Source organism: Durotheca rogersii, assembly GCF_024521655.1.
Source record: "Durotheca rogersii strain YMJ 92031201 chromosome Unknown GGS23scaffold_2, whole genome shotgun sequence".
Lineage (NCBI taxonomy): Eukaryota > Fungi > Ascomycota > Sordariomycetes > Xylariales > Xylariaceae > Durotheca > Durotheca rogersii.
This window is the reverse complement of record NW_026251233.1, coordinates 99,998-117,953: the sequence shown is the minus strand read 5'-3', so window position 1 is coordinate 117,953 and position 17,956 is coordinate 99,998. Positions and strand designations below refer to the sequence as shown.

General features: G+C 51.4%; 4 protein-coding genes across 4 annotated transcripts; 1 reads left to right on the top strand and 3 right to left on the bottom strand.

Moving 5' to 3' along the window:
• The first annotated feature begins 4,894 nt into the window (after positions 1 to 4,894).
• Positions 4,895 to 7,073, top strand: GGS23DRAFT_161793 (uncharacterized protein). The gene has a single exon (XM_051511454.1). It carries the CDS (start codon positions 5,106 to 5,108, stop codon positions 6,891 to 6,893), a length of 1,788 nt encoding a protein of 595 aa, XP_051375837.1. The 5' UTR covers positions 4,895 to 5,105; the 3' UTR covers positions 6,894 to 7,073.
• A 642-nt stretch (positions 7,074 to 7,715) lies between these two features.
• GGS23DRAFT_161762 (WD domain-containing protein) lies at positions 7,716 to 10,299 on the bottom strand. The gene is made up of 3 exons (XM_051511453.1): positions 9,878 to 10,299; positions 9,549 to 9,676; positions 7,716 to 9,491 (listed from the first exon to the last, which is right to left on the bottom strand). Exons 1-3 carry the CDS (start codon positions 10,210 to 10,212, stop codon positions 8,119 to 8,121), a joined length of 1,836 nt encoding a protein of 611 aa, XP_051375836.1. The 5' UTR covers positions 10,213 to 10,299; the 3' UTR covers positions 7,716 to 8,118.
• GGS23DRAFT_161759 (uncharacterized protein) lies at positions 10,300 to 11,243 on the bottom strand. The gene has a single exon (XM_051511452.1). The coding sequence runs from the start codon at positions 11,047 to 11,049 to the stop codon at positions 10,387 to 10,389; it is 663 nt and encodes a 220-aa protein (XP_051375835.1). The 5' UTR covers positions 11,050 to 11,243; the 3' UTR covers positions 10,300 to 10,386.
• Positions 11,244 to 13,582: 2,339 nt separating this feature from the next.
• GGS23DRAFT_161701 (uncharacterized protein) lies at positions 13,583 to 14,995 on the bottom strand. Its single transcript, XM_051511451.1, has 2 exons — positions 14,257 to 14,995; positions 13,583 to 14,189 (listed from the first exon to the last, which is right to left on the bottom strand). Exons 1-2 carry the CDS (start codon positions 14,904 to 14,906, stop codon positions 13,688 to 13,690), a joined length of 1,152 nt encoding a protein of 383 aa, XP_051375834.1. The 5' UTR covers positions 14,907 to 14,995; the 3' UTR covers positions 13,583 to 13,687.
• Positions 14,996 to 17,956: the final 2,961 nt, after the last annotated feature.

Below are 17,956 nucleotides of genomic sequence, written 5' to 3'. Positions count from 1 at the left end.
ACGATATTGGGTGGGTTCGATTCCCGCTCTCCCTCCCTCTATCTCTACCTTACGGCAACTTACGTTCTTCAAATCGTCATCCAACTGATCAAAGTCAACCTCGATTCCGTAGTTGTCCATGGCATCACCCATGGGGTCCGCGTCGTCGCCGTCGTCGACATCCATTGCGTCTGGATCTTGGTGCAAGAGGTTATCTTCGTTCGGAAGATTATCAAGCGTCCCTTCGACGAGGGGAATGTTGACCTGTTCCAATCGACATCTTCTCAGGAGCGCGAATTTGCCGGCACTGTTCCTCTGGACCTCCGTCTCTAGCGCGCTTATCGCTTTTTGCCTGCTTTCAATATCTTTGCTTCTCTTTTGCACCTCCGCCCTGGCGTCGTTGACCTTCTCGTTGCGCTCGGACAGCTCCGCCTTGTACTCGTCCAGGCTTTGCTGTAGGGAGTCGAGGTTGTCCTGGTCATTGCCCATCGCTTCCTCGATTTCTTCCTTTTCGGCTTGGTAGGACTCGATGTCCTTAGATAGCCGCCTGAGGCGGTCCTCGAGGCTGTGAAGCCTGTTTTCGGTCTCGTTATGCCTGGACGTTTCCCAGCTCTTGTTGCTCTCCAGCCTAGACCTTTGAAGGTCAAACTGCGTACGTTTCTCGTGCGCCTCTTGTTCTAGACTGCCTTGCTGTGCCTCGTATGCTCGAATATCCGAATACCCAAGCCGTTTGCAAAAGTCGGAGAAGATCTTGTCTTCTACTTCGGCGATTGCGCCCTTAAACTTTTCAACCGATGCGCGAGTCTTTTGCAGCTTGCTGTCTTCTTCCTTAAACTTGGGCTGCCACTCCTTAAGCTGGCGCTTTGCGTGGTCTAACTCCTTTTTCTTGCTGGCGAGATTTTGCCGGAAAGCCGCCAGCTCGCTCTTGGCAAATCCGAGGCGCTGATCGAGTCCTGCGAGCTCGATTTGCAACGTCTCTTCGGCCGTGCCTCGTCGATCGGCTCTGGGAAGCCTCTCAATCTCATCGCGGAATTTATCGGCCATCTTCTGCAAATTTTGGACGTCGTGCTCCTCGAAGCGGCGCTTGTTCCCCTTGTTCTCCGGGCCACGTCCACCCGTCATGAGACCTGCCTTATGGATAACGAAGCCTTCCAAGGTCACCGCCTTGACCTGAATTCTTCGGCCGTAGCATACATGCTTGGCAATCTCCAGAGTGTCGCAAACGATCGAGCTGCCGCAAGCGTAAGACATGGCACGCTCGAGAGAGGAATCGAAGTCGATAGCGTCAATTGTCAACCGTGCGCCAGAGATGCCCTTGACGGCCGTGTTCACCGCGTTGACTTTGATGTTGTCCAACGGGATAAAAGTAATCGGCGGGAAACGCTGGTCTTTCAGATATTGCACGCACTCGACGCCCGTCTTCTCGCTGTCTACGATAACGGAGTCGAAGTCGCGCCCTAAGGCAGTGATGACAGCTTCGTCAAACTTCTTTTGCTTCGGTTTGCATAGGTCGCCCACCCTACCTTTGACGCCCGGGTAGATACGCTTCAACGAGGTAACCATCTCTTTCATCCGGGCCTCCTTGTCGTTCTGGCGTCTCCCATCGTCAGCCTCCAACAACTTCTTAAGAACGTCTTGGAGTTTCTCGTCGAGTTCTGTTCGTCTCTGATTTGTCCTCACTCTTTCCGATTGAACTTGGTTGAACTCTTTCTTCTTGGTATCCATCTCGCTCGAGATCTGCTCGACGGCGCCCTCGGTGGTGGTTATTCGCTCTTGGATGGCCGCTATCTCCGTTTCTAATTTCTCTACGGCAGCTTGATAGCCGTCTGCCTTGCCCTTGAGGCTGTTAACAGTGACCTCGTCTGTCTTCAGCTGGCGATTGAGGTTCTCCAGCTTCACCTGGTTCTCCGAAGACTTGTTCATCGCCTGCGCTCGGAGGGTGTTGTATTCCTTTCGGTCCGCCTCGCTAAGCTCCCTCCCCTGCCTCTTCATGGTCTCCTTCCACTGCTCTTCGAATTGTTTCTGGGCTTTATGGACCGTACTTAAGTCCTTCTCGATCTTGGAAATCAGCCTGCGTTGCTCGTCGCGTTCCTTACGGACCACGTCGATTCTCTTCCGGATGGTGTCAGCCTGGTTGCTCGTCTGCTCCACCTTTTCCTTAATGGGGACGAGGCTGTTTTCCTTTTCCTCCATTTCCTTCTCCTGCCGTTTGATCTGCCGCTCTACCCTGTGAACTTCCCTCGCAGCGTCGGCCTGTGCCTTCCGGGCAGTTTCAAGCTTCTTTTCGAAAGATTCAACGTTACGACGGAACTCCTTGAGGTTTTCCTGGTGCTCTTGAATCTTGGCGCTGGAATCGTCCATGACCTGTTGGAAACGGTACAGCTTCCAAAGAATGTGAGAGACAATGGCGGCATCGCGCTCGTCCGTCTTGCTCTGAAAGTTATCGGCCTCGCGTTTCTGCTCCTGATACTGCTTGATCTCCGAATTTATACCACGTCGTCTCTGAAGCTGAAAATTGGAATTTTCGGCGGCCTGGTCTGCCTCACTTTGCCGCTTCTCGTATTCGGCCTTAAACTCTAGGCTGCCGGAAATCTGCTCTATCAGGCGGGTGAGATCCTGGGGAGACTGAGCAGCGATGGCTTCGACGTCGCCCTGGAAGACTAAAAAGTTCCGAGCCTTGATGAGGATATTCTCGGTTTCGAGAGCCGCGTTGTACTGCTGGGCGGTGACGACGCGGTCGTTGATGCGGTACTCGCTAGAGCCCTGGCTGGTGATGGAGCGTTTCCATCGCTGCTCGTCACCGGCGTCATCCTCGTAGACGGCCATCACCCAGGCAGTCTTAGGATCGCTGCGATTCGGTTTATCATCGTCATCACCGTTCACGTGGCCATTTGTGTGGCCGTTGGTGGTCGGCGCGGCAGCCGAACCGTCGTCGTTGATCTTGGACGTTTTGAGGACACGACCTCGATACACGAGGTCCTTCAGGTGCGCCGAACGTAAGTGCGACGATTTTATACCGAGGACGAAGGAGATGGCATCCATGCTAAACACGGGTAGGTTAGAAGGAAACACGGCTGGGAGACCCCCTCCCGGGGGGGGGGGATACGTACGAATTCGATTTCCCGGAGCCATTGGGGCCGATGATGGAGGTGAAATACGAGTCGCCAAACAAGAGGATGTGGTGGCCCTTGTAGGACTTGAAGTCTGGTAGGAGTTAGCGGGTTGCGCCGAGATGGCCGATTCTCACGACATGAGGCGACGCACTGAATAGCTCGAGACGGATAAGTTTCCCCATCTCGGCTCGGTTGCTCCAACGTCAAGTAGGACGCAAGATGATGACGATGAGACAGGTGCGGCCGGTGGGTTATGGTGGCTATAGTAGTGGTGGGTGCGGGTGCAAGGTGCGGGCGGTGCGCGGACGGGGACGCGACGCGAGAACTATGCGGACGGGAATACGGGTGGTCGCTAAGCGTCGCTGGATCGGGATGGGAATCGAGGCGACGGCATCTCACAGAAGCCGGACTCGAGGATGTACCTATGTTTCAATCAGGACAGGGCGCGAGGGTGCGTGAAGCACATCGGCGTAGGCGGGTTGGCAGACAGGGACGACGATTGCATGTACGCAGAAATTGTGTAGACGGGGTGGATGGAAAGTAGGCGAAGTTGTGTGGGCAGATGAGGAATGAGTTGTGCCCGATCAGGGCCGTCGTCGCAACTTTTTTTTTTGTTTCTGCTGGTGAGGACGCGACTTTGCTTGGATTGCGGGACGCGCGGGGGACCCTGAGGTTTCGAAGGGTACCTAGTAGGAGGTACCTTAGGTACTGGGTGTCTAAGATACAGGTACGTGTGGGTACCTAAGGTGTTCTCTTACCTGTATACTATAGGCCAGGTTGTAGGTAAAGGTAGGGCAAAAAAGAGGTGGGGAGACACCGGCAGGTTGTAGATATCTAGGTACCTCCTACCTCCTATATAGGTACCTACATTAGGTGCCTGTGAGGTACCTATCTACGGTTGCCTTAGGCTCCAACATAGGTGCCTCCCTACTACCCAAGCTCTTTAGGCCCTTTACGACCTCAAGACCTTGACCTCAAGACCATAACCTCCGTTCCGACCTCGAGATAATACGGAACCTGGTGCGGACCCGCGTTTTCTCTAGGTACTTAATAATAGAGAGAGAAAGAGAGAGAAGAGAACAGACAAAATGGTGAAGAGTCGGTCCCAATCCTGAGACTGTTTGTGTCAGTGTGTACTCGGTGTGTATCTCTATATCTACCTACCTACCTACCTCCTCCTACATACCTACCTACCTACCTACCTATGTCTGGCTCCGTATTGTCATGAACGGTTCTTTAGGCGGTATGGGAGAGAGAGGTAGAGATCATACCGAGATTCCCTTCCTCCTCCCCTCTCCCTCTCCCTCCCTCTCTCCCTCTTCCTCTCCCTCTCTCCCCCTCTCCCTCTTCCTCTCTCTCTCTCTCTCTCTGGTATACGCTAAACCTGTAGTCGCATCTGCGGTCGACTCGAAGATCTCACAGTAATAAGAGCCGCTTCTCCTCGTCCAACCACAACGCGTCCTCGAGACACGCACTTCAGCCGGTGCCACTTACAGGATCGACACATCTCCCACTCGCCTACTTCTCTCCTACTTCCCGACTTTCCTCGGTCCGCATCCTCTCCCGTTCTGGATCCCACCCTGCATCCCATCCGGCCCAGGTCCCTTTCTCACGCTCTCGAACAAACCCAAAACCAAAAGGAAAAAAAAAAGGTGGCCTACCCTCCATCACAAGCCTCTGAAGTCACGCAGACCCGCCTCGTGTCGACTCTCCCACGAAGTCACACGCACCCCTTCGCCTCCAGCTTCCCGCTGTTGAACCTTCGTGGCCTTCACTATTTAATTGGACGGGCTCCAATATCGCATCCACTCTGGCCGCACGCAACCCGGTGCGAACCTGTCTTCCCTCTTCTCACCCAGGCAAGGCAATAGTAATAATAGCTAGTCCCCCTGTCTGCTCCTAGCCGTAAGTGCGCTGCCTACTCTCCCTCCCCTTCTCACCCATTCTTCTCAGTCACCCCCTCGCTTGGGAGCTGGTGCCTGCAGCCGTGTCCAGCGCTTCGTCGAGTCCCCGATGGCTGACATCTTAGTTCTCAGGGGAGCCGAAGCTCTCCGCAGAGTTTCCTTCCGCAACGATATTCAAAGATTTCCCGTCCGAACGCTAGCCGAGATGGCAGAATCCAGCAGTCCCCCCGCCCCGGCACCGTCTGCTAAGTCTGAGGGCGTGCAGACGGACGACGAAACGGCCCTGACACCCGACGATACCACCACTCCCTCTCTAAGCTCCTCACCTCTCCAGCAACCCCTAGTGGACCCCCCAAAGTTGGATGACGCCCCCAAGAGCCCCCGGATCTCGAGGAACCCTTCGTTCTCAGGGAGCAGCTCGTACCACGAAGACTGGGATTCGTACCCTCCCCTGGACCGTTTGACCGTCCTAGACCTACTCGACAACTTCGCCCTTCCGCAGCAGCTAGAGAAGCTTCAGAAAGGGATCTCGGCGCAAACCGAGAAGGTCCGCAAGTCACGGGCCGCCCTTCGGAATCGAGGCCAGGTGGCCAAGGATCGCATGGTCGAGGAATGGCGACGTCGAGTGCCCTCGGCCGAAGAGCAGCTTGATAGGTACAGGAAGCGCATGAAGCAGAGTGTCGAGAAACTAGGCCGCCAATGGAACGGCACCAAGGTCATAACTCTGCGCGAGAAGGTCTCTTTCATCGGCGGTGTCATGAATATCTTCGTCAGCGGCTACTTGATCGGCGCCTACCCCCAATGCTTCCACCTCTGGTACTTGGCCCAGCTCATCTACTTCATGCCCATCCGCTTTTACACCTACCGCAGGCGTGGCTATCATTACTTCCTAGCCGACCTCTGTTACTTTGTCAACTTGCTGCTCTTCCTCAGCCTCTGGGTCTTTCCGTCTTCCAAGAGGTTCTTCATTGCCGCCTTCTGCCTCGCCTTCGGCAACAATGCCGTGGCGATTATCATGTGGCGCAATTCCCTCGTGTTCCACGACTTCGACAAGGTCACGTCTCTATTCATCCATATAATGCCGTGTGCTACCTTGCATTGCGTCGTCCACCTCTTCCCCGACGACGAGCAGCGCGAACGGTTTCCCGCGCTATGGACGGTTAAGAATTCGCCGCCAGGCTCCCCCACCGCCTACGGCAACGTCATATCGATGCTTGCCTGGTCCACTATTCCATATGCCTTCTGGCAGCTGAGTTACTACTTCTTCATCACGGTCCGCCGGCGGGAGAAGATTGCGGCTGGGCGCCCTACGTCCTTTACCTGGCTGCGTCGCTCCTACTCTAAGACTTGGATCGGGAAATTTGTTCTCTCGTTGCCAGATGCCTTGCAGGAGCCCGCGTTCATGATGATCCAGTACATTTACGCCGTGCTGACAATGCTACCCTGCCCCTTGTGGTTTTACAGCCGATGGGCTTCGTCCTGTTTCCTCGTCGTCGTATTCACGTGGAGCGTATACAACGGTTCAACATATTACATCGACGTGTTCGGCAAGCGGTTCCAGAACGAACTCGAGATCCTGAAGGCCGAGGTTGCCAAGTGGCAGAGCAACCCCGAAACGGCTCTCGGCTCTCCGACGATGGCAACGACGCCCGCTCCCGAGGCCGAGGGCAAGAGCCGCGGCGCGGCGGTTTCCGAAGAGAGCGCCGAGAAGGCTGTTCGGATCCGGGACCCAGCCAGCGGGAGGCGGTTGAGTGTCGACGAGATCCCGTTGCTGCAGGACGAGAAGCCGGAGAGGGGGGCCGCCTCGTCTGCCCAGCAAGCGGCGGTGACTAGCGGAATAGAGAGCACTGGTAAAGCTGCGGCGCGGGAGAGGAAGCCTATCGAGGTATCTGCGTGATGAGACGACGTTCCGCACCGGGCCGGTTTCTTGACATGGACACTTGTAACGGGCAGGTGTGCATAGCTGGTTCGATGGTCTCGGTAGGCGATTTATATTAGCTAGTTTTCTACTGTTTAGAATCACGGCGTCGGGTTCAGACTAGTTCGGTAGGCGAAGGACCCGCTCGGGCTGTCCGGCCTACGGTCCGAAACCTCGCCCCTTGTTTTTTTTTTCCGGCTCCGTTTGATTTTGAAATTCAGCGTCGCCTTGGCTGAGCGCGACCACGACGGCAACACAAACGACATTAGCAACTATATTGCTTCCCAAGAATAAATGGTTCGGCAGATGTCTTGATACCCTCTTTTTCCCCCTTCGATTTACAACAGACGGAGTTGGGACGAGATGAAAAAAGCGGATAGGGGGAATACAAGGAGGCGCCGAATGTCAGACAGCTTCCACCCCCCCCCCCCCCCCCCCCCTATATATATATATATACTATACGGCGCATTAACATAGCGAAAGTGATGGGAGATGAGCGTTTTTACCTTGAGCTACACCATGTCTTCCAGCTACACACTTCTGTACGTTCCCAGACTCGGTACTGCCAACGGGTGGGTTGAGAACCCGCGTCATGTTTGGTCACACGCGTGATCATGGTCAGCAGTACCCTACTTAATACACTCTATTCTCTGCTTGCAACGCTTGCGCGGCAACACATAGGATGCTACTAGCTCAAATCGAATAGACACGACGTTGAGCCTCGCCGAGTCGACCAGGTGATTCCCGTAACCGCCTAACCTGCCCTCCCCCTTTCCCGCATGCTTCCCTGCTTACCCTCCTCAACCCCCTCCCACCCTCTTTTCTCTCAACGCCTGGCTACCTACCCGCAAAACAACTGTCCACTGCCATTATAGACACTGGGACGGGAAGTAGCCGATCAATCGGCCCAGCGCCCGCCCGATATCGTAATAGAAACCCCAGCCCGACCCCGCCCCCCCCTCCCCTTCCCCCCGTCCTCACAACCCAAAAAAGGAAGAGAACAGCCAACGCCGAAGCAGGCTCGTAAATGCGAAGCCTCCCAAAAGCATGTGAGAACGCCGGTGGATGCAACCACTGTTAGTTCCTTCAAAAATTTCGTTAAAAGCATACACGTCGATTTTTCTCCTCGTGGCGGAGTAGGAGCTGGCACCGTAGAAATAGGGTAGTAGATGGAGTTGAAGTATGAAACGGATTTAGCTTTCCGTCACCGAATGACGCCCCAGTCACTCAGCCGTCCGCCGCCGCCGTCGCTATCTTCCCTCTGGCCCGGTCGCCGTCCAAAAACGGTCCAGAATCGTAACGTCTCGTCGCCGGCGCCGGTTACGATGGTTCTACCGTCGGGGCTCATTGCTAGGTACAAAACCCGGTAGGTATGGCCGGTGAGACTAACCACTTGTGTCATCGCCGGGTATTTCCATACGACAATCTGGTTTTGGCTATAACCGTGGGTGGAAACAATTTCGTTCGAATTCTTGGACCACGAGATGTTGCAAACTTGGCTGCCCGTGTCCACCTCGTTAATGGCTGTTCCCCGTACCGTATCGTGGAAGATGATCCTTCGATCCGCGGTTCCTCCGCCCGAAGCAAGGAGACCGCGTTGGTGAGGGGACCATGAGATCGCCTTGACGGCGGCAGTATGATCCGAGAATTTCCACAGAGGCGTGTCGGAAAGTTTATCCCAGACCATAAGTTTGTTATCGTTGCCCCCGCTCGCCAACTGGCCATCTTCGCAGTTCCACTTGAGACCACAAACCTCTTGCTTATGACCCATAAGCTTGCGCATCCATTGGTCCGGGGCCCTGACATCACGGTGGTATATTAAGCGATCTCGCGACCCCGACGTTAAGATGTGGGTATTCCAGGCCAGCGACCCCACACGAGCGGTATGGCCAGTCATCGTTCTTAAACGCCTGGTCTTCTCGGCATCCCAGATCTGGACGAGACCCTTCCCCGTGCCAATGGCAATATGTGTCCCTTTCTGGATCCAGGACACGCTCGTCACGGTGTCGTCTTCAAGGGTGCATAGCTTGTTCACCCGGCTCGTCTGCGCGTTCCACATGTAGACGCTCGATCCTAAGCCGACACCTAGAACATTGGCACTACCCCAGTCCACTAGATTCAAGTAAAAGTCGTCCGCCAACTCCGGGGCATCCAGGACTTTGTATGGCACCTTGCTGACCGCCCGAGGCTGTCTCCTCGGACTTAATAGCATCTGCTGACTCCCGAACCGAACGGGTGAAAGGCTATAAATCTCCGACCGAATGTCTAGGTTGGGGCCATGTCGACTCTGGGGGGTTCTTGAGGGTGTCGGATGACCAGCAACGTTGCTGTGATGGCGAGGCGACATGTAAGAGAACAGATTCTTATGTGGCGTCGAAGGCGTGAAGCTTGGGGGTAGGGTAGGAGGAGGGTTGTTAGGCGGCGTGTGGGATCTCGTGCCATCGTGAGGATGTGTCGAGTGCGATGACCCCGGTAAATTAGCATCGGGAGATAACGTGGGCGGGGTGGCTTGTGGTATTGTGTTTTCGAAGAGCTCTGCCCTTAGCACGTTCGAAAAAATTCGGTTTGCCTCCTCGGCTGGAAATAATTAGGATCGGACTCAAGCAACACGACAGGTAACAGCCGCTGGCTTACTTTTTTGGAAATGAAGCTCACCATGAGGTGTGCGCTTCTTCTGCCGCGAAGGAGTTGCTGGCGAGCCTTCGTCATGTAAAAGGCTGAAGCTGGCTTGGAGGTCCTGGCCAGACCGAGAGGGAATGAATCTAGAGAGAAAGAAGGAAAAGAAAAAATCAGCGTCTCAGTACCAGAAACGTCGCATAACCGGCCCGGATTCGCCAAGACGAGCGACATGACCGCACAGAACGTGGCTAGTTGATATCAATCGAGACTTGTGATGAGAACCCTCCGAGTAATTAAAAAAAAAAGGGGGGGGGGGGGAATCTATTATTTGCGACTCTGCTCACCTGTCCCCGTTAATGCGTTGGCGCTTCCTGCTAGGACTAGCACCGGACGCACTATCCCGTCTATCTACCGAAAGCTCCCTCGAGAGGGCGCGCGTCAAGCTTTCGGGATCGACAGCACCGTGACTCATCCTGTCGCTCCGTCGACCACTATGCCGCGCGCTCTTCGGGTTGTTCATATCTATCACGTTCGGCATCGCTTGCAACCTGCCGTGGTCGGGCGGCGGTGGAGGTGTAGCTATCCTTGAGGGTGTCCGCACGGCCGGGGTGATCGTATCGTGCGCTTGTCGTTTGGAAGGTGGCAGTACAGGAGTTGGCGAATCGGACTCTATGGTCATTTTGCGGACATTGACGGAACCCAGGTGGCGATCGCGAAGTATAAGCGGCCTGGTGAAGAGAAGAGATATGCAGGCGATGCACTGGGCCGGGGGCGGGCGCGGATAGGGTTTGTTGCAAGCCAGAGGAGGGGACGGGAGAGGGGAAGGGAGGGAGGAAGCCCAGGGTGGATGAGATCAGAGGCCAGATGAGGGATCTGAAGCCATATACAGACTGCCCGGTGCTCGTTCAAAGCCCCTCGGGGTGTGCAGCCTTCCTAGGGCATACTCTGAAGGCGCAAGCAGTAAGATACTAACCCGGTGAACAATGGCAGGCCTAGTAGGGAAATAGAGGCCGTGTTGTTCGCAGGGGAGGGGGAGGAGGCACCGGCCGGTGCTGTTCAGTCGCTGGCTGGATAACTGCGATACTGTTGTTGTTGAAGGATAGGGAGGAGAGCTGGGAGGGAGCGGAATTGACGTGGTTTGGTTGCGAGTATTGGCTAGGAGAGGGAGGCGGAAGATAGGTGGGATTGATTTGAGGCCGGCGTTGAGAAGTTGGGAAGATTGGAGGTGGGTGGTTGATTTGGCAGACTGAGAGATAGGCAGATTGGACCGTGCGGACCTGAGGAGGTAATAAGGCGTTAAGAGGAAGAAAAAAAAAGAAAAGAAGAAGAAAAAGGGTAGGGGAAGAAGATGGAGGTCGGAGAGGTGCTGGTTCTGCTCCAGTTTCCTTTGCTCTCTGGGTCTCTCTCTCTCTCTCTGGTGCGTGTGTCTGTCTGTGTATTGTATGTGCATGCCCGTCACAACGCGTTGTTGGGTAACGTACGGTACATGCCTTACACGTACTACGGTATCACGCATGTACCTGTGGTACCTCCCGAGCACTGCCTGGGGGTCCTGTAGGCAGGTCAGGTTAGCAGGCTAGGTACCTATGAGAGGTATGTCGTTGGTGCTCCGTAGGGTGGTAGGGTGCCCTGCAGCCGTGTAGGTGCTCAGGCACGTAAAGACCTCAGGTACCTAACCTATCTGCCTACCTACCTAGGTAGGTACCTAGGTAGGCACCTAACGTACAGGCAAAACAAACCTGACTTGTACCTCCAGGGGCTGCCATGGGAGGGCTCCACGTACCTAATATTCAGACCATCTGAAGCGCTGTCAAGTCCACACTATGCTCGTCTACTTCCTGAATTGGCGTATACACGCCTCCTCGACCAGTATCTGCCACAGTGTGGTTAATGCGTCTGCACCGTACCTCCAGTCCAGGCAGTACATAAGAGGCTTGCAGACTTCCTGTGCAAGATACCTCCTCTGCTACCCCCCCTACCTCGAATCTCATTTTCTCCAGGCCTTATGTTTGGTTTCAATTTGAAAATACCCTGTGATCAACCGTCCCGCCCCCCTATCCTTTGCTCAACACCTCCCCTTTGCACATGTAAACACGCTCACCCTCTGCATACCCATAGGGCAAGTGTAGATAGAGTATACGCGTATGCTAAATGAGGCCACGATCCCATACACCTTAGGTAGGTTCCGGAGGAGGTACGTACCTACAATGACCCATAATACCTATCTGCTTCGGAACTGTACTGGGTTAGGAAGTTAGGTTAGCAGATACCTCCTAGGCAGGTAGGTTAGGTAGTTCTAGATTCCCTTCGTACGTGGCTGGGAACGCGTCTGCATGTAAACACCAGTCTCCCTCCATCCCCCCCCCCCCTTTTTTTTTTTTTTTTCCCGCGCCACGATGGCTCAGTATGTATGCATTTAGGTGCAATTGTGGAGGTTGGTTTGAGTAGAATCACAACAGAGAGCCGCTGACAGGCTCTCGCACCGGGCAATCCAACACGTCGAGAGAGATTCACGGCCCATTACGCGACCTAGACCGCGAATCAAGCAGACGTGTTGGGGACGCGCTATTGTCCCTGTCTCGTCAAATTGCAAAAGCAAAGTCAGACTGCCCCTCGCTAACCTGACTGGTAAGAAGACAACAGAGGCAGGGGGGTCACCTTGCGAGGTACGTAGCGCGCGACGGTCCGGTTGTTTGTTTTGGCTACCAGGTCAACTCCAGGGAGACCCGACGCGCCTGCGAATTTTCCGACTGGCCACGGCGCGTTCGCCACTCTCAGGGGTTGGCGTTTGGGCCCCGCCTCCCCTCCCCCCAGATCCTACAGCCGGTTGAGGTAGGCAGGTATAGAGATATAGGTACCTAACGCTCCGACGGCACACTTGGGTCCCTTTCGTACACTAGCAGGTATCAATCAAGCACGTAGGTATCGCATCGAAGGTGATCTATATGTACAATCCTCCAATATGTTTTGATCTACTGCCGGATTCATCTGCACCATTGATCCCGGTGGTAGGCATAAACAGCAACATCGAAGCCTCGCTAGAAACCGTTCAACGCCTACCGTAGTATGGGCCTACGTAAGGTGTGATACGGTATACATACCCTATAGATAGCAAAGCTCATGATGCCCGTACACCCATGGTGGGTGATGCCTATATAGTAGGGCTTTTATCCAAGATACCATCTACTATATATACCATACCCGCCCGAAAAGCGCCGCACTCGTTCAAGTCCCAGGGTCTCACGGAGGTAGGACATGACGGAGAAGTAGGGGTCGGAACGACTTTAGGAGGCTCCGAAATATCTACCCTTATCCGTCAGCCGTCAAGCCTTTCCGACGCGCGATCCCACGAACGCCGGCCCCTAAAACAGTCAGCCGCGTGGCCGGTTTCTGCGACCGCTACGTCTTCGTGCGCCCGCACACGCATTGCGGACGTTTCCGGCGCCAACGCGAACAGGTCCGCTTTCGACGCCCGCCAAGCCGCCGGCCATCCCGGGACGCACGTCCGATAGATCTTCAACGCACGTAACGTCGACCCTCCAGAGAATCCCATTCCGTGCGAAGTGGATTTCCTCATGATATCAGCCAGCCTGAGAGGCTTCACGCAAGTCAGCAGCTCACTATTAGGGATATTTATTTTTGTCCCGTGAGGCGTCGTTCAGATGCCCCCTTCTCCTCATCTTTCCGATCCCCATCTTTTCGTTGGTCCTATTAAATCTTATTTCTCTCTGGATATATTGTAACTGGTTCTATATATGTATATACAGAAAGGACGAGCGGTCTGCGCCTCTCGAGCTTGGCCTTAGCACGAACCTGGGCAGCAGGATAACAAGGTTCCTAGAGGATCTAGATCCCGAGTATGTCACGAATAGGGCTGTCCTCGATCGGTATAGGGAGTCTTTGCTTACAGATTGCGAAAACCTTCGAGTCGTTATTATGTCCATCCGCCGGGCTACGGAAGCCGGTCTGAAACCAAGTCTCGACGCCACAAGTGTTCTATAGGTATCCGATACGATGCTGAAATGACGAGTAGAAACTCATCGGGCCGTCCAGGCCTTGTCGCTATCCTAATTCCCACGCTGATTCTGGGGCGAAGCATCCACGCCCGCTTCAAAGGGAACGGATTTCCGCAGAGTTTCCGTGCCATGCCGTGTTTATGCTGATTCCGCCTGGGCCAAGAGCCGAGCTCTCCAGCCATCACACAACTCCTCGAACCCCCCTACAACGTCCCTGCATACGCCAGCGCACTCTCGCTTCTCCAACCTCTCGCTCCAGTTGCCCTTTGTCAACCATCTCTGTCCTTCCTCCTTGAGTTCTTCTTCCCGCTTCATCTCAGCCACCATCTCCTTGACGGTCCTCAGCCGCCTCGTGGCGGTAGTTGTCGTCTGTCGTGACATATGAAGCGTGTCTGAGAGGTAGTTCAGGGTTTGAATTAAGTCTGATGTCACAGAGTGCAGAGCCGCCAATGAGTTGAACGCTGAGGTCGCGGGCCGCGGCATGCTATCCGAGACCGAGGCTAGCAACGGGATAAGCGAGTCGATGGTGTCAGGATCCGGGGCCGGCACGAGTGGAGACAAAAGAGGGAAAGTGAGGTTGTGGATTTGCCGCGTCTGGTGGGCCAAGTGTGTCGCCAGGGCCGAGTGAGCAGTAATCAACCTGGTACGGATAAGACTTGTTAAGAAGCGGAGTCAAGTTGTATGATAGGGTTTTTGCCATTGCTTACCTTGTAGTACTCCCCTCCACGCTAGACTGGGACCCGAGGTCTCTCAGTCCGTCCGTTACCCGTTTGAAGACGCCATCAGTCGGCCCACCGTTGCTCTCTGTGCCTCTCCGGGCCAGCGACTCGACAGCGTCAATCTTCGCAACCAAACTCGGGGGCATGCCAGGCGAATCTAGATCCGATTCGGAACCGTACTCGCTCCCATCGTACACGCTCCCTGTTCGTCGATGGCCGCGACCAGACGGTGACGGTACACTCAGACTGGTGCTCTTGGCTCTCCCTTGTTGACTCGGTTGGCTTGCGATATCAACGCCACTGTCTCTGGTCCCGTCAAGCCTGTCCTGACCGGCACTGTCTCTTGATTGCGATCCTCTCTCATCTTCGTAGAACTCCTCGTCTTCGCCAGACCCAGACAAAGCGTCTGCTAATTCATCCGCCAAATTCCCAAGCCCATTATCCTGGACTATACCACCGCCGCTGAGCTCATTAAGTTCAGACTCGTTCATGCTATTACGTAGAGGTGTCAAGGGCTCTTGTAAGGAGGACTTGGACAGGCGGCGGCTGTTAGACGACATAGCAGGACTCGAGTTCTGATAAGATGCATCGACGCTCGAAGCTTGGCGTGAATGTCTAGGGGTTTCCGGTCCTGGCATCTTCGCGGCCGGGTGACTCCAATCAGGCTAACACGGGCTTGGAGGTTTCGTCCTTCTGTTCTTGTTCCTTAGGGGCACCATAGGGAGTAAGATTGCGGGAAGCCTGTTGCGCGTCGGGCAGGCTATGGGCAAAAGCAGCACAGCCAAGTCAACAACCGGAAGAGACGGGGGTCGGTGAGGAGAAAAGAATCTCTTGTCGCCTACTCTGTTTTACTACTTCGATCGGGAGTCGCGATCAGGATGCTTCCAGAAACGTAGCGGCCGTGGACATCAGTTGGTTATTCGTGTTGCGCCCATCATGCATGAACAGAAAGGGAGTCGGGAAAAGGGTCATACGTACCAAAGAAGAAATTCCAGATTATCTCAGCAGATAACGAGAGTCAGGTATGGCACCTGAGGAATCAGGCATCAGGAAAGGAGCCCTGTGATTAGTGGAATTAAAGAAAAATACGTAATAGCTAACTATTCGTAAAACGCTATATTTAAGCCCTTTTAATAGTTTAGTTTTTATACCTTTAACGGATTAACTAGGTTTACCTTTTAACTCGTTTTACGTACCTTACGATTAAGGTAGCGAGGCTACGAAAGAAACCGTAACTAAAACGTATAAATAGCTATTTGCTATAGATAGAACGCTAGTAGTATAGCTATTAATCGATTAATAGTAATTAAAGCTATTCCTAATCTTTTAACGGCTCTACGAGCCGTTCCTAATACTCCACGATATCCTTACCGCCTATCCCAGAGTCCTTACCGCCTAGAGAAACGAGCGCCGAGCCCGCTAGCGACCTAAAAGCCCTTATAGGCGATCGAGTTACCTATGGTAGAACTACCAACGGTACTTATAAGCTGTCACGTAGGTATGCGCCCCTAGTAGGAACCACCTAGCTTACCTAAGCTGGTTAAGTACTACTATATATACCCGTAGATTACTCTATACTTTCTTATAGCTTTTCTTCTTTTCTAATTAGTTAATATATACCTTCTTACCTATATTCTATTACTCCCTTTACGCGTAACCTATTAACCTATACGTAGGTCTCGCTAGCTACGTAATAGTTATAAGCCTGGAGTACTTCTAAGGAGCTATTATTACTTAGGTTATTCTAGCGTAAGTAAGTAACGTATATTTATTTATTTTTTAGATCTTACGATTATTCTTCTTTCTTATTTTTATACCGGTACTTTACTCTCATATTAAGCATTAGATAATAATTACTTACCTATTCGCTATAACGATTAATACGTCCGAATTCTCTCTAGATAAGATTCTAATTAACGTTTACTTACGAACTTACGATAAGTAGCTATGTTAATTTCTTACGTTTAAATCGATAGTTATTTAATTTAGTATTTAAAAGAACGTTAATTTAGACAGAGTTAAGTTTAACCCTAGTTAAGTCGTAATAAGTATTCTTAAGGAGTATATTATTTGAAAGAACGCTTTCCTTAAAGGAACTATAAGAAAGCGGTCTACGAATAAGTATCGATCGTAACCGAAGACCGAGGAGATTAACTACTAAGGCCTAAGGCCCGAACTCGAGAGTAATAAATAGCTTTATATAATAAGCTCGTTTCATAGTAAATAATAATCGAGGCTTAGGTTATAGCTATTAATAAGTAACATAGGATTATCTATAGTTAGATTCTCGTATTTATTTCTATAAGCTTTCTTAAGGTAGCTAATATAGAGATTTAGTTCCTAGACCTCGACCCGATTATTTAAAACCTCGTAAAGATCTTCCGTAAGTAAATTACTCCTACCGAAGCCGCTATTAAGACGCTCGTTAGGCGGGAATATCGTAAGGTACTTTAAAGAATAAAGGTAAGTACTTATAATCTTAAGTAATTCTACGTTACGTAATAATATATCTTCTTTCGTATTTATACTTATTATATTAATTGAATTAAAGGCGTTATAAGAGTAAAGGATTTCCTCGAAATAATTAAAGTTAAGATCGTAATTAATTAGGTTATTCGGGTATTAATCGCTTTTACGGAAGCTAATAAACTTAGCGAATAACTAAAGACCCTTACGTAATTAGATATCGTATTTAGCGTTCTCGCTACCGAGAATAAATAAAAAGGTAAATTAGGTTATAGAATTTTCATAATAACTTATTAAAGTCTGATATTAGTAGCGAAATTAAGTAATAATAACGGCTAAGGAAAAGTAACTAGTTACGAATACCCTTATAAGTCTAGAGGTAAACTATATATATAGCTAGCTTACTTTTATAAAATCCTTTAAAAGTCCGTTACTAGTTAGACTATACGCTACTTAAAAAATATCCCGATTAATATTATGCGAAAAATTAAGCTAAATACGAATTACTTAAATATACTAAGCTCCGAAATTAGATTAACCGCTAAGGGTAGGACGTTCCCGTAAATAATATACCTAATAATCGCTCCAGGAACGGGGAAGGAAATAACGCTACTACTTAACCAGCTAATATTAACGTAATTATTATTAACTTATATATTATATATCTATTAACTTAAATTAGGATCTATTTTATAATAGATTTAGTTCGATACTTACTATCGGAAAGTACCGTCTTCGATAATTATAGAGTTATTTACCTTATTAATAATCGTAACCTTCTAATAAAGGGGTCGTTCGTTCCTACTAGAGACGGATAAGCGGTTAAAGCCGGTACTACGAGCTTCCTTATTACTAGTACGGGTCGTAAGATTATCGAGAAGTATATCTTAGATTAATTTAATAAACTTACCTTTAATCTAAAGCTTAAGGACGTCGTACTTATTAAAGATTTCTACGTTAATATTATCTTTAAAGCGAAACTTTATAGTATAGGAATTTATTTTTACGGTTTAGATTATACTTTAAAGAATGAAACACTCGAAAAAAGTATTATAATAAAGAAGCTAAAGCGATGCTTTAACCTGGTCTTTTTCGAATTTAAATAGTTCTTTTCTTACTTATAAGTTTTATTTATGATATTATTTATAATATTATCGAGCATTCTACGTAGCGTAGCGTCGATCGTAGTAATACCTTATTTCCCGGAGAGAAACGTCCGGTA

Coding starts and splice junctions, on each gene's coding strand:
- GGS23DRAFT_161793 (XM_051511454.1), top strand. CDS start 5,106: ATGGCTGACATCTTAGTTCTCAGGGGAGCCGAAGCTCTCCGCAGAGTT.
- GGS23DRAFT_161762 (XM_051511453.1), bottom strand. CDS start 10,212: ATGACCATAGAGTCCGATTCGCCAACTCCTGTACTGCCACCTTCCAAA. Junction 9,677..9,877: donor CAACGCATTAACGGGGACAG/GTGAGCAGAGTC, acceptor CTTTCTCTCTAG/ATTCATTCCCTCTCGGTCTG. Junction 9,492..9,548: donor TGAGCTTCATTTCCAAAAAA/GTAAGCCAGCGG, acceptor AATTATTTCCAG/CCGAGGAGGCAAACCGAATT.
- GGS23DRAFT_161759 (XM_051511452.1), bottom strand. CDS start 11,049: ATGCGTGATACCGTAGTACGTGTAAGGCATGTACCGTACGTTACCCAA.
- GGS23DRAFT_161701 (XM_051511451.1), bottom strand. CDS start 14,906: ATGCCAGGACCGGAAACCCCTAGACATTCACGCCAAGCTTCGAGCGTC. Junction 14,190..14,256: donor GTGGAGGGGAGTACTACAAG/GTAAGCAATGGC, acceptor TATCCGTACCAG/GTTGATTACTGCTCACTCGG.